Consider the following 14,752-nt stretch of genomic DNA (forward strand, 5'->3'; position numbering starts at 1 on the left):
CAGATACAGGTTGAGGGGGCCCGCGGTAAATGTTCCTCTAGAGTCGTAGCTCAGTCACTTTTTTCCTGCCTGTGCAACCTCATCAAAATAAGAGGACAGCATGGCACCCGGGTCTTGGAGGGGACATATAGTTCCGGCGAGGTACTATCATGAGCAGTGATCGATCAGTTGGCAACGATTTATCAACTTAAACTGTTCACCTGAGATACGTAGACAGCTGCAAAAGGGCATAACCGAGGACTATTAACGGATGCTACCCAACTGGCAGTTGATGACGGAATACGGCAAGAGGGTGCTGTGCTTTGCTCTTACTGTAGCGAGCTCTGATGTAATCGAGGGAAGATTAGATTGAACTTGACGGGCTAAAGTCAAACACACAAAAATGACGATTTCAATGACAGCTATTGACCTAATGAAACGCTGAAGCTCGTCAACCCCGCAAAGATACCTCTCCTCTACGTTTGGCATACGGGTATTGACTTCATGATGTGAAGGACTGAAACCCCAGTAACAAAAGCAAAACAAAAGCGTTGTCCCCAGAAACGTCACCCTGGTAAATCGGTGGAAGAAAAAAAAACTGGCTGAGGCTGTTCATCCAACCCCCCTGTAAAAGTCCATCCCGTAGAGCAAAACCGGGCTGTCTGTACTGTATCCTGCCCCATAAGTCCCGCTCCGCTTGATGCTTGATGCCCCCCGTACCCCCGGCCCCCGAGGTTCAGTACTCACAGCTACGGTAGAGCCAAGGTGAGAGGACAATGTCACAGAATGAGACGGGGTAGTCTACTTTTTTTTTGTGCCTCCCTCTCAAGCTTGCGCCTTTTTTTTTTATCGACTGGACCTCTTGGCTTACTTGAACCTCTTCCTCCCCGTTACCTGACTTAACCTACTTTTTCCTCCCCTCCACTCTATTCTATCCCTCATATACCTCTCCTCTCCCCTCCGGCATCTCCGCCTCTTGTTCCTGTTCTTGCTTTTGCACTCGTATCTTCTTCGTCTGCATAACTATCTCTCACAATGGCTTCTGTCGCCCGTCTCAGCAACGCTGCCCTGCGGGCTTCTCTCCGCTCTTCTCCTATCAATGGCTCTGTCTTCAACGCCGTTCGATGCTATTCGGCCAAGACTCAGGTAAGTTAACCTCGGATAAAGCACAAGCCCAGGCTTCATGGATCCTAAAACGTCATTGACGTTGCCCATTGACCCTCATGATCGCCCACACAAACCACACAAAATTATATACTAACGATTATCCTCACAGACCCTGAAGGAGCGATTCGCCGAGTTGCTGCCCGAGAAGATTGAGCAGGTCAAGGCCCTCCGAAAGTCAGTCGCATTCTCCCCTCTCGGTTCATCGTTTGCCGAGCTAGGGTCCACGCCGAGCCTCAAGCTTGCAATCGACGGCAGAACCACCGGCAGTTGAACTTTGATCACTAACATTCAGATAGGGAGCATGGTTCCAAGGTCGTCGACAAGGTCACTCTTGACCAGGTCTACGGTGGTGCCCGTGGCATCAAGGCCCTCGTCTGGGAGGGTTCCGTCCTCGACTCTGAGGAGGGTATCCGATTCCGTGGCAAGACCATCCCCGAGTGCCAGGAGCTTCTCCCCAAGGCTCCCGGTGGCAAGGAGCCTCTTCCCGAGGGTGAGCTTAACCCATCCGCAGTGATGCGCACAAAACTTCGCAATATCATGAATACTAAAATTAAACCGCGCAGGTCTCTTCTGGCTTCTCCTGACCGGCGAGGTTCCTACTGAGCAGCAGGTCCGCGACCTCTCCGCTGAGTGGGCTGCCCGCTCCGATCTTCCCAAGTTCGTCGAGGAGCTCATCGACCACTGCCCTACCGACCTTCACCCCATGGCCCAGTTCTCTCTGGCTGTCACCGCTCTCGAGCACACCTCCAGCTTCGCCAAGGCTTACGCTAAGGGTATCAACAAGAAGGAGTACTGGGGTTACACTTTCGAGGACTCCATGGACCTCATTGCTAAGCTCCCCAACATTGCTTCTCGCATCTACCAGAACGTCTTCAAGGGCGGAAAGGTCGCTCCCATCCAGAAGGACAAGGATTACTCCTTCAACTTCGCCAACCAGCTCGGCTTCGCCGACAACGCTGACTTCGTCGAGCTCATGCGCCTCTACCTCACCATCCACACCGATCACGAGGGTGGAAACGTCTCTGCCCACACCACCCACCTTGTCGGCAGTGCTCTCAGCTCTCCTTTCCTCTCTTTGGCCGCTGGTCTTAACGGTCTTGCCGGTCCTCTCCACGGTCTTGCTAACCAGGAGGTCCTGAACTGGCTCACTGAGTTCAAGAAGTCTGTTGGTGACGATCTCAGCGACAAGGCCATCACTGACTACCTCTGGTCCACCCTCAACGCCGGCCGTGTCGTCCCCGGTTACGGCCACGCCGTTCTCCGAAAGACTGACCCCCGTTACATGGCTCAGCGTGCTTTTGCCCAGGAGAAGATGCCCAACGACCCCATGTTCAAGCTCGTTTCCCAGGTCTACAAGATCGCCCCTGGTGTCCTCACCGAGCACGGCAAGACCAAGAACCCTTACCCTAACGTCGATGCCCACTCTGGTGTCCTTCTCCAGTACTACGGACTTACCGAGGCCAACTACTACACCGTCCTCTTCGGTGTCTCTCGCGCCATTGGTGTTCTTCCCCAGCTTATCATCGACCGCGCTCTTGGTGCCCCCATTGAGCGACCCAAGTCCTTCTCCACCGACAAGTGGGCCGAGCTTGTCAAGAAGCTGTAAGGGGTTTAAAAATGAAAGGGAAAAAGGAGATGGGAGGATAATGCTCAAAAGATGGGCAGAATGGATTGCCAAGTTAATGGCATTTGTACAACACAATGGGACTGTTTTAGTTTAGTAATGAGCAAGTCGTCGCGGCGCGCCGATTGAAATGAAATGATTAACAGTTAATCTGCAATTTTCGTGTCTACGGACTGATACCAATCATGACTACGATCAAGCTCTTTGCAAATACGATTGAGCCAGCTGTGTGTTGCCATACATCATGTTCACCAATACCGTGATAGCGTTGTTGCTTCGAACTTTCTTGTCTTTGGTGGAGACGGGAATGTTGACCCCATGAAAAGTTCCTTACATTAGCCAGCCTCGCAAGCCGGGACAACTCACCTTTCTCACCAGTAGAAAGCCCATGCGTCTGGTTCAAACTTTCAAGGAGACTCAAGAATTGTTGAATTCTCTCTCCCATCTGCAGAAAAACCCTGCATCGTAAATGTGACAAGTGAATAATGTACGTCACGTAGTCTCGGTGAGAGATTACACCGACAAAATCCCATGTGGGATCCATCCATTTCAGGGACCCGAGCTCTCAACAGTCTAGACATTCTTTCAATCGGTTGGGTGGGAGGGGCGTTGAGAGCTCCTGGCCCCTCTAATTCGGCGCCACAGGGGGACGAAAATAGAGGTGAGAGAGCTGTGATCTTCGGGGGGTGGCTGAGGTTATTGCCCGATGTGGAAGTAAGAGAGCTGCGAAGCTGCTTGATTGATTGTTGAAGATGTATGTTTCAGGGTGTAGTGAATTGTTTGCAGTTTGCGAGTGATAGTGAACTAGATTGGCTGTGAGTTGTTGAGGTCTAGATTTGAAAGCTTATGATAACTGTGCTCAGCAGTTGTAAGCAATCTGGATCTTTTGGTGTGAGTGAAAATACGGAGAGCTTCGGACGTGGGTGGTCTTGGTCAGTCTTATGAATGAAGAAGATGAATACAAAGAAGAATCTAGAAAATCACTATCACAAGCAAATCTGCTCCCGCGGGATCTCTCTGTCGGCCATTGAACCCCAGGCCATCCACCCCGGATTCCGATTTCACATGAGAGATCCAATCCAATCCACGGGAGCTGATCTGATCTCGGTGACTTGATCTCGGCGATCCGAGACTTTCGGAGCTGGAATCAAGTCGTACAAGGAAGAAAAGTCTCCGAGGAGGGTTGATTGATTATTCGGAGAAAGGTCAGCATTATGAAAAATTACTATAGATGATATTTGATTACATTTTCTTCTGTTTCTTCTCGTTGTTTTCTAAGAATAGTGATGTGGCTCTCAGCTTGTTGAATGGCGTCGTCAGCCTTATAAACGTGCCAACATGAGTAAGTACAGTGGCTTCACCCAAAATAAACGAGAAACATACACCGAAACACATGCAAAACATGACTGATTAACTGAGCTTCTTTCTAAGCTCGGGTCTTCTCGCGCATGCCAATCTCCATTTACAGCTTCAACCTCGGCGATTGACCTCCGCAACCGCAGGAAAACCCCATCTATCGTTGGTATTTCCCCTCCGATAAATCGGCTACTTCTCCGGGGTCTCCCCCAAGCTTATTCTGCTTAGCCTCAGCTCAGCGCTTTTGCAGCCATCCATTCAACTGTTTTCATTGGATCTGACTCAGCATTTAGGTGTGCTTCGATACCGGTACGTACCGACAGTCCCTCAATCCCTAGCTCTCCCGGGTACTGCTCCTTCCCCCCACGTAAACCAGTCCCAGCACAGCACACGCCTCTAGCTCTCCCTTTTCCCTTTCTTTCCCGAATTCTTATACACTTCTTTTCTTCCTCCTTCATCAACCTCTCTCAATACTTCAACGATCCCCCAAATTTCCCCAGCGACGAAGCACCCTAATCCCTTGGTCAGGGCCCCTATTCTACGACACTCCCAAAGTCATGGCTGCTACTATCCGTACCGATCTTCCAGCTCCCATTGGGGACAAGCAGCTGGAGAAGAAGCCCATCAAGTTCTCCAACTTGCTTCTCGGCGCCGGTCTCAACCTCTTCGAAGTGACCACCCTCGGACAGCCTCTCGAGGTCGTCAAGACCACCATGGCTGCCAATCGAGGTGACAGCATGGCTGCGGCTTTGGGACGCGTCTGGGCCCGTGGTGGTCCCCTGGGCTGTAAGTTGATAACCACAAACTCGCCGCACTGATGACTATTTACTGACTCGCATGCTGCAGTCTACCAAGGTCTCATTCCCTGGGCCTGGATTGAAGCTTCCAGCAAAGGCGCCGTCCTTCTCTTTGTCGCCTCCGAGGCCGAGTACTACGCACGTGTCGCTGGTGCCTCTGAGTTTGGCGGTGGTATCCTTGGTGGTGTGACCGGTGGTGTTGCCCAGGCTTACGCCACCATGGGTTTTTGCACCTGCATGAAGACGGTCGAGATCACCAAGCACAAGATGGCTGCCACCGGTGTCAAGCCCCAGTCTACCTTCCAGACCTTTGCTGAGATCTACCGCAAGGAGGGTATCCGTGGCATCAATAAGGGTGTCAACGCTGTCGCTATCCGACAGATGACTAACTGGGGTAGTCGATTCGGTCTCAGCCGTCTCGCTGAGGGTTGGATCAAGTCCCTCACTGGCAAGAAGGAGGGCGAGAAGCTGTCCGCTGGTGAGAAGGTCATCGCCAGTGCTCTTGGTGGTGGTCTCAGCGCCTGGAACCAGCCCATTGAGGTTATCCGCGTTGAGATGCAGAGCAAGAAGGAGGATCCCAACCGTCCCAAGAAGATGACGGTCGGCAACACCTTCAGGTACATTTACGACACAAACGGCATCAGGGGTCTTTACCGTGGTATCGCTCCCCGCATTTCTCTTGGTATTTGGCAGACTGTCTGCATGGTTGCTTTTGGCGATATGTAAGTTGACCCGCTTTGCTAAGATTCAACCAACACTAACCGCACGACTACAGGGCGAAGACTTATGTTGAGAAGCTGACCGGCGAGTCGGTCACCGCTAAGCATTAGAAGGCGTTTAGGAATCTGGTTTGAAAATATCGCTCATGGTGAGCTTGATGTATGGATTGTCTAATGTTTGGATTCGAATATCTCTGATGTAATGACATAAGCCTGTAAAAAAGGCTGTGACAACGGAGGTGCTCGCGCCTTGAAGATTATCTTTCTATGATAGTTAGCTGTGCAAAGTCATGTACCCTGTGGGTTTGACTTGAATAGAGAAAACAAGTGCGCAATGTTTTATTCTTCATTGCTAGTGATGATATTTATCCTGACTCTACGGTTCAAAACACTGCAGAACATTCATACCATATCACTAAAGAATATCTTAATTCACCAGCCTCTTTACAATTGTCATGGTTTCTTGCTATCATAAAGCTGCCATGATATTGTTGAGCTCGAAGCTATGAGCTCGGGTCGTTTCGGGTCTGAGCGTTGAGTAGTGGGGTCGACCAGTTGAGAACAAAACTTGTCGATCTCAGTTCTTGAACCTTACGAGATGAAGCATAATGACTGCAACCTGGAATTGAAACAGTCCGAAGTGCCCATGTTCTTCCTAATTCCACTTTTACAGGGCTATAGGTTGACATAAAATAACACTTGGAAAATTCAACTTTGAATATGTTGTCATTGGTCTAATTAACGACTAAGTAAGTACTGCATATAGGACCCCAAGATGCTGTTCAATCGCTAGCACTTCCGTTAAGCTTCCCCGTCAAAGCTCATGGTTTCTTCATATGTAAAGCCCCAATCCTCCTCAATACTTAGCAACGTAGCGGATTTGACAAGTTCTTTCACTTCACTGTCTTTTAAATGATTCACATCCAAGTCCTTGCTCGCATTCTGAGCATGGATGCTACGAAGACGCTCATCGGGTAGTGAAGGGGTCCTAAGCCGTCGCACCGAACGGCGTCTTCTGCCAAGACTAGCGGCCTCGCTATCCTTTTGTCGCCGCTCGAAATGAGCCAGGAGAGGCGCTGAGGGGTCTTCATCATAGTGAGCTTCTCGGCGGTAGAGGTTGGTGGATTGGTAGCGGGGGCCTTGTACAACCCCTATAACTGGATTTGATGTAAGCTTTAGACATTGGCTGTCTAAATATGTTCGTCTCGAATAATCAGCGATATCTGCGTCTGAAAGCTCATCATCGGTGAGCATCTCATCGTCCTCCCTCGCCGGGGTGGGTGGCGCTGGTTCCGGGTGTGGAGTTATGGGTATAGGCCGGCGCCGGCGCCGAGTGGTGCCCGGAAGTGTCATCATATGCGACTCTGGGATATCCCGCTCATCAGTTGATAAGATGAAGCAACGGCCTGTGGCATCGCCGATGGCGAGCTTGGAGTTGTCCGGGGAGAAACCGCCCCAAGCAATCGGTCCAGGGGCTGTAAGAATATCGCGGACAAAAGGGTTCTTCAGCTTACGGACATTCCAGACCTTCACCGCACCGTCACTCGATCCAGTGTAGAATCGATCAAGACTCGTATTCCACGCTGTGAACTTGACGCCAGTGTCCTCTTTCTCGCGATCGCCGTAATACTCTTCGATAGGTTTCCCATGTCGTAGCGTATGGATGGGCTTGTCTCCCTGTGCTGTGTCCCATACATACACCTTTCCGTCTGTACAAGCCGCAGTCACGTAGGCGTGTCCGGGCGAGTTGGGCACAATCGTCAGTTCATTGATGTCAGACGCATAGCAGTCGAGAGCCTGATGCTGACAAAAGCCAATGCCATTCAAGCGATCCTTATCGCGATGAAAGACGTGGACTTGTGTCCTAACATTGCGGGGAACGTTGTTCATTCCCGTGGGTGTTACCCCTACCAGAAAAAGGAGTAGTGTTGGATGCCAGGCGACTTCGAAGACGTTAGCCGTTGAAGCTGTCATCACAGGGATTCTAACACCCTGTTCCGCATCCCAGAGGATAATCTCTCCTGAACTCCTCTTGTCCTCGGGAATGTCCAGATCGTCGCCTGTCAAGCTGCGAGGAGAATACCCAACAAGAAGCAAATGCTGACAGCCCTTAGCTCGCCCCCACTGCATTGTTGCTGGGAAGTATGCCCACTTGTCTGAGCCATCAGCGTCAGTTCGTGAGCATGAGAACGTCTGGTAAGTACTGTTCGACTCATTTCCTCTTGTAATGGTGTAGATACGCACGGCATCGGTTGGTGAATCTGCAGCTGTAGCCACGCGACCAGATCCATCCTTTGAAGCAGCCACGAAGTTGACATTACCTGTGTGTTGCCATGTTGCAATGGCGTCCATGTGTTCTCCTTGCGGGTCAACCCTCCATACTTTGACCGTCTTATCAAAACTCGACGTATATGCCAAGTCATCTTCCACGCTGTAGTCGCATGACACAACCGATGAGTACAGCCAAGGGTCCTGGCTCTGGCGCATGGCTTCCGTGGAATTCTCCCCCTTTTCGACCCGTGGACGAGGTATTCGGTGATCGGGAAAGGACCGCAGCGCCCCCTTTCCAGTTGAACAAAGAAGCAAATTTCCAGGCCTGTTGTATTGTTGGTTATGCGTATCGGAGTGTGTAGTAGTGCCACAAAGAAAGGTCTCTCTCGAGACCCATGCACCTGTGGTGATATCACCAGCGCAATTGGTGAACTCAGCTACGACCTGGAGATCATCCTCGCGCAATCTTTTAAATTCGGCTTGGAAGTTCAAATATTCCCGGGTTCGTTGGAAGCCCTGGTTGCCTTCCATTTCTCGAGCCATCAGTAAAGAAGAAAGTCTGCTAGTCCTTCTCATTTGACCTTGTCGTTTTTTTGTCTCCTCCGTAACATGCTCAGCAGTGAATGAGAGGACTCGTGGTGTCTCTGCGACCTTTCCTGCCCACAGGTCTGAAGCAAAAGCGCTCATGTCTCGTATGGTTCGTCCAGGTATCGGTATCAGAGGGCGGTTTCGTAGTCGGATCTGCTCCATCAAAGAATCGCGGGTTGCCGGTATGTGCTTGTTCTCATTTTGTGATATTTGGTCTATAATCTCGGCGATCTCCTCAGGGCTGAAGTCCACATGATAGACAATGGGCTGTGCGATAAGTTCATTGTTGACAGCCACTGGCTTCTTTGTTCCCTCTTCAATAGCTTGGCGATGCGCTGCCGAAAGATAGGGTCGTTCGGAAATCTGGTAATAGCGGTTACTTGGCTTCGGTTCCCGTCGCTCCCGAGGTTTATAAGGCTGCCTTTCGACATATTCGGGACGCTCTGGTTGAAGTCGGGGTTGTGAAGTGAGTGCGTCGTAGAATATGGGAGAGTCCCGTTCTTCGTACTTTCTTGTTACTTCAATGTTCACGATCGTCGGCGATGTTTGGCCTCGCGGCTGAGGTTTCGGGGTTGACCTCGGTGGTGGAGAGAGCTGAGGCTCTGGTGTCTCTGAAGATAGAGGGGATATGCGAAACTCCTTGCAATTGTTAGCAACAAGCTCCAGCCGCGGCTTCGTCACACCCACAGAACCTCCCGCCAGACCCCTAACAACATCATGCGCCTGGATCGCAAGCACGTCTAGGTCCTGCTGACTCAAGTAGCCACCTGTCTCGTCCCATCTTCTCCTAAAGAACTTGTTGATGCTGAGCTCCGTCACCGTCTAGACCCATAGTTAGCCAGAACCTTCCCATATATAGCCTTCTTTGTTACCTTAATAGCCAGGGCGTTAACATGGTAAACATCCCTCGAGAGATGTCCAACAGCCCTCTCTACAAGCGGCGTAACCTGGCTCAAGAGGCACTCTTTGACGCCTCGCTTTCGCTGTAGGCCTGTACTAACTCGTCTCCGTTTCGGAGGTGGTTCATCGCAGGGGACCGGGAGGCTATTTAGTATAGGTATAGGTGCATGCGGCATGCCGCCATGCTTGACGAGTGACCTTGTAATTGTTGTTGTTAGCCCAAAACCCATGAGGAAACGCGTTGAGGATTTGAATAAGAAAGGAAAAGGGCCAGAAATATGACGTTCAACGCGTAAAGGACGTGAATCACTTACTTCATAGCCCCATTTAGCGTTGATGTGGTGATAAGGTGGGTTACAAGCATTAAAAGAGTGTCTAGTAAGCCTAAACAGGAGAATCTATTAATCCGAGCTACTAGTATTAGTTAAGTTAAAATAATTATAAAATATTAAGTTATAAGTTCTTTAAGATATAAACTAGCTTAATTTCACTGTTTAGGAATTATAGTTTTTTAAAAACTTTATAAAGCTTAAAAAAGATATTATAATAAGTAAAAATTAATATAAAATTAATATTACTTTTAGTAAAAGCTCTTAAATATAATACAAAATAATATTTTAACTACTTATAGATAGATTTAAAAAAAAAAAAAATTAAGAATATTAGCTATATAACACTTTTAACAGTTAATTATTAGCTATAAAAACATCTTCAAGAAGTGAGGGAGCATCAATCAATAAGTAAAGTAGCTCTATACATTGATGATATACTGTAATATTCATTTACAAGTTCAAGCCGCTCAATATCTTCAACATATATAGAAAATCTGAAATGCAGCTCTAACGCCAAGAAGAAAAAACATCTCTGAGCTGATAATCACAACATATTTTACAGCTTGTTCTTTCCAACAGGCTCCTGGGCAGCAAGCTCCTCATACATACGGTCAATATGCTCCCTGTAGGCCTTGGCGGCCTGGGGGCGCTTAAGCTTAAGCCTAGTAACTGCGTTAGCACAAATACTCCAGAAGAGACAAAATTAGGGGGAAAACTTACGTAGGGGTAAATAGACCGTTGTCAATGGTAAAAGGATCAATTTCGAGATGGGCATTGCGCACCTTCTCGAAGCTGTTGAACTTGTGCTTCTTGCCAATACCGTCAAGGACCTTGAGGAACTTGGCTTTCACCTTGGGGTCGTTAGCGGCGACGCGGAGATCAGCGACCTGGTTGGGTGCGATGGTCTCCTGGAGAATCTTGCTAGCGAAAGGAGCAAAGTTCTCAACGTCGATACCAAAGATGGCGACCAATGAGGACTGAGTACCGTCACCGTGAACATAGGCGGCGTTGATGAGGTTGGTGCTACCCATGTAGACGTTCTCAATGCGCTCAGGGGAGATGTATTCACCCTGAGCAAGCTTGAGAACGTTCTTCTTGCGATCAATGATCTTGAAGCGGCCCATCTTGTCAACCTCGCAGATGTCACCACTGTGGAACCAACCATCGGCATCAAGGGTCTTCTCGGTCTCTTCGGCGTTCTTGTAGTACTCGCGGAAGATGACGGGACCGCGGAGGAGAAGCTCACCACGAGGGTTAGGCTTGTCATCCACGGTGTAATCAAACTCGGGAACCGACTCGAGGCAGAGTTCCACACAGCACATGGGGCCGCCGATGTTGCCGGTAGTAAAGTCACCGCGTGCCTGGATAGATCCGACGGCATACGTCTCGGTCATGCCAAAGCCCTGAGCGAAGTGGTTCGCGAAAGCGGCGCGCAGGAACTCTTGGACATCAGGATCAAGCTGGGCACTGCCGCTGACCATGCTGTGGACTCTGTCCATGCCCACAGCGGCCTTGACCTTGGGGGTCCAGATTCGGTCGTACAAGAAGTGGGTGTTGGAGGCCTTTCCGGGAGGCAGTCGCATATTGGCCTTCTTGGTATCAATGACACGTCGTGAGAGAGCGCCTCGGACACCATCGGCTTCAATAGTAGCAGTGCGAATGGCGGAGTTGAACCGGTTGAAGAGACGAGGAACTGAGATGAAACCAGTGGGCTTGAGAATCTTGATATCATCAACCAAGCCCAGAATGTCACCTCGGAAGAAACCAATGGCAGCGCCCTCAGCAACGGCGATCTGATCGATGAGTCGTCCGTAGATGTGAGCTAGAGGTAGATAGGACAAGTGGACATCCTTGCTGCTCACATTGCCATTTGTTCGACCACCGGCGATGGCAGAAACGGCGTTTCCATGGGTGATGAGAACACCCTTAGGGTTGCCAGTTGTACCGGAGGTGTAGTTGATGGTGCAGATGTCATTGCGGCTGGGAGCACGAGGAGCGCGTCCAGACTTGGCACCAATCTCCTCAACCTGAGTCATGGAGTAGATCTGGATGCCATGTTGAGAAGCAATCTCATTGAGGACAGAGGCCTTGGTGTGAGAAGCCAATTCACCCTGCTCAAGCGGATCGAGAGAGACGATGAGCTTCAGACCAGGTAGCCGGGGAGACATCTTGAGAAGAACAGGGATGTGGGGAAGGGAGCAGACAACACAAGCGACCTCGGCATGATTGATGATGTATTCTGTTGTGTCGGGACCAAGAGTTTCGTAGAGAGATACCGAGTAAAGTGATTGAGAAGCAATACCGAAGTCTAGTAATGAGTGTGTCAGCAGCTACAACCACATGCTCCATGTCTCTTATGCAGGTTCACGGCACAAGAGGGGCAACCTTACCGGCGATCTGCCACTCAGCCCTGTTTTGCGACCACAAACCGACACCGTACTTTTCAGGAGAATAGTTGATGGCCTTGTGAATCTCGACGAGACCGGCACCGAAATTCTTCCTTCGGACGTCGAAATCACCGTAGTTGATCCAGTCGTACTTGTCCTCCCACTGCTGAGTCGCCTGGTTCCAATGACGGGTTCCGAGACATCTCGAGTTGGGCCACTTGCGCGCACTCCTCTCAAGGACGTCGTGTGTCGAATTGATACCAGGCTCTAGTGCTGTGACGAGAGGACCATCGCCGACTGCCCAGTGTCTGTAGGCGGCGGTGCGGTTAGGTCGTTCTGTACCGGGGACGGGAATACCGTAGGGTTTTCCGGGGGGAGGGACAGTGGTGAGCCTCTTGTATAGGGCGTCGTAGTCTTTTTGTGTCTGGAGAGCCATGGTGAAGATCGGAGGCGAGGAGTCAAGTTGTTGGAGGGGTTACAGTTCTGGCGAGGCGAGGCGAGGCGAGACAAGGACACAAAGACACGGAGCGAGTCGATTGCTGCGGGGAGAAAAGTATGCTTGGAGCTGTTCTGTTATCCAAGCGAGAGAGAGAGAGTGGGATGAAGACAATGGGTTGGTTGGTTGAATGCAGGTACCTATTCAGAGGAACACAAGCACAAGGAGCCAGTTGACTGATCCCTTGCAGATAATTTACTGGTAAGGCTCAAATCACAGAGTGAAAGCAAAAAAGGGAGGGAAGAGGTAGGAAAAGAGGAACGAGATTAGGATTGGGGTTTTTGAAGAAATTCAGTTCCAAGACTTTCTGGACAAGTTTCCGAGCCTGGCGAACGCCATCAAGTTAAGCGCAAAAGTGGAAGAGCGCAGACCGAGGCGCGTTGCGCAGTCTGGTACGCCATTACGCCCATGTGCCTCGGCAGCCCCAGATTTCGTGGAGTAGCACAGGCCTGTAGCTAGCAGAATATGGGATAGCGGCACTTGGAGAAGACCTGGGGGAGTTGATAAATTCCCCTGATTCATTCATTCCCCCGCGATACATCCATTGATACAATGTCTCTTGAATCCTTGAGGCGCGGGACGTGGCCCTTTTTGAGTCAAGTGAACCGAGGATGTGATTATAGCATCCACAGTTGCAGCTGTGTATGGGGTTTATTGGAGAGAATGCGGGGGGAACAGACTCATACCCTCGAAATCCTCATTCAATCCAATAATTCAGAGCAATACTTTCAGCTCGTCAGCACTTGTGTCTACCTATGGTTTAGAGGCACATCAGCAGCCAAGATACACAGCCAAGAACGAGAAGCAGCACAAGTAGGTATCACCAAACTATACATGCGTAACACATCAGAATCCATCACTGGTTCTCGTCGTAAGCACCTTGTTGTACCCTCCGATCCAATTCAATGGAAGGCTCGGGCGTCCAACGGACGCTAGCTCTCCCGAAGACCTGGAGATCACTGTCGTCAGCTGCAGTTGGTCAGTCTTCACAGACCGGTACGTTCGGGCCCTTTAGCTTTTTTCTTGAAGGTTTTCGGTTACATGTGAATATCCATCGATGACAAAAATGTGGCTGAATATTGGACTGAATTGGCTCTTGGTGTTGCGGCCTGCTGATCTTGTCGTTCCTCGTGATCCCTACCATAAGCAATTTTCTATTGGGTGTTATATACCCTTGAGGATTGCTATGTATCTTGCAACCGTATTCAGTTCTTGGTGTTTCGCCCGACACTCCTCGAGTCTTCCTACATTTTACCGTAAGGAGACTGATAAGTGCCTGCAACTATAAGCGAAGTGTTTGACATCTGGCTCTCTCCAACATGCCTCATAGTTCTCTCTCCCTGATTGGACCAGCCTGCGCAGTCATGAGTTTCGAACTCTCAAAACTTCAGCTCGCTAAGAGTCTCTTTCTTCTCCCATCATCTCTAACCGAGTCTATTTCTATGCTTAAAAACAACCTCGAAACAAAAACTGCTTCACTGCTAACAGGTTCAGCCAACTGACACAGTGACATTCAATCCTCGAAACGACGTCATCACCATCAATTATGGATCACCTTACCTAACACCAACACTTTGTTCAGTGTCAAAGCGGCTCGCGTCAACACGTGCACTTCTTGATGGCACTCTCGACATTGGATGAGTTGGCATAACCCGTGCCGATCGCCATCACAAATTCGTCAGAAACATCGTGTCTGGCGCCAAAAGCATGCCACCTATCAATGCTCCCCATCGCGGACGTTGTATTCGGCGCTTGTCGTCTCGACAAAACACACCCGATAACGATGGATCGAGTGATCTTTTCAGTTCAATTCAAGTTGAACAGCCACATTGGGACATGAAGCAACAGTAATCCTGCGGCAAAGATATCTGATCTGTTAAAAGTTACCACGTTCTTAAGCCTCCTTTTCAATGTCCCAAGGATTAGCTGCTTAGGTATGCATAAATCCAAGATCTACCGAGATCTACAACAAGCCCGTCTCATACAGCGACACTCGCGGGGTTCCCCTTTTGGAAATTACAGTTGTTTTATCTACATGGAAGTGTTTGATAAGAGAAGTGTCCCTTTTATGCGGTGGACGGTGGCGGCCCCTTACCACCATCAAAACGCTACGTTACTCGGCATAAGATACAACGA

At 49.8% G+C, this 14,752-nt stretch overlaps 4 protein-coding genes; 2 read left to right on the forward strand and 2 right to left on the reverse strand.

Annotated features, from left to right (window-relative positions):
• Positions 1-1,014: 1,014 nt before the first annotated feature.
• On the forward strand, positions 1,015-2,752 carry FFUJ_01629 (probable mitochondrial citrate synthase; the record flags this gene model as incomplete). XM_023576584.1 has 4 exons in its annotated part: positions 1,015-1,125; positions 1,256-1,320; positions 1,443-1,636; positions 1,710-2,752. 4 exons carry the CDS (start codon positions 1,015-1,017, stop codon positions 2,750-2,752), a joined length of 1,413 nt encoding a protein of 470 aa, XP_023423956.1.
• A 1,931-nt stretch (positions 2,753-4,683) lies between these two features.
• On the forward strand, positions 4,684-5,753 carry FFUJ_01628 (probable mitochondrial substrate carrier; the record flags this gene model as incomplete). XM_023576595.1 has 3 exons in its annotated part: positions 4,684-4,912; positions 4,973-5,645; positions 5,699-5,753. 3 exons carry the CDS (start codon positions 4,684-4,686, stop codon positions 5,751-5,753), a joined length of 957 nt encoding a protein of 318 aa, XP_023423957.1.
• A 690-nt stretch (positions 5,754-6,443) lies between these two features.
• On the reverse strand, positions 6,444-9,720 carry FFUJ_01627 (uncharacterized protein; the record flags this gene model as incomplete). XM_023576606.1 has 3 exons in its annotated part: positions 6,444-9,323; positions 9,374-9,545; positions 9,716-9,720. 3 exons carry the CDS (start codon positions 9,718-9,720, stop codon positions 6,444-6,446), a joined length of 3,057 nt encoding a protein of 1,018 aa, XP_023425562.1.
• Positions 9,721-10,289: 569 nt separating this feature from the next.
• On the reverse strand, positions 10,290-12,556 carry FFUJ_01626 (related to long-chain-fatty-acid CoA ligase FAA2; the record flags this gene model as incomplete). XM_023576617.1 has 3 exons in its annotated part: positions 10,290-10,395; positions 10,454-12,041; positions 12,124-12,556. 3 exons carry the CDS (start codon positions 12,554-12,556, stop codon positions 10,290-10,292), a joined length of 2,127 nt encoding a protein of 708 aa, XP_023423958.1.
• Between the last annotated feature and the right edge of the window lie 2,196 nt (positions 12,557-14,752).

The sequence above is a fragment of the Fusarium fujikuroi genome, chromosome FFUJ_chr01 (assembly GCF_900079805.1).
Source record: "Fusarium fujikuroi IMI 58289 draft genome, chromosome FFUJ_chr01".
Classification (NCBI taxonomy): domain Eukaryota; kingdom Fungi; phylum Ascomycota; class Sordariomycetes; order Hypocreales; family Nectriaceae; genus Fusarium; species Fusarium fujikuroi.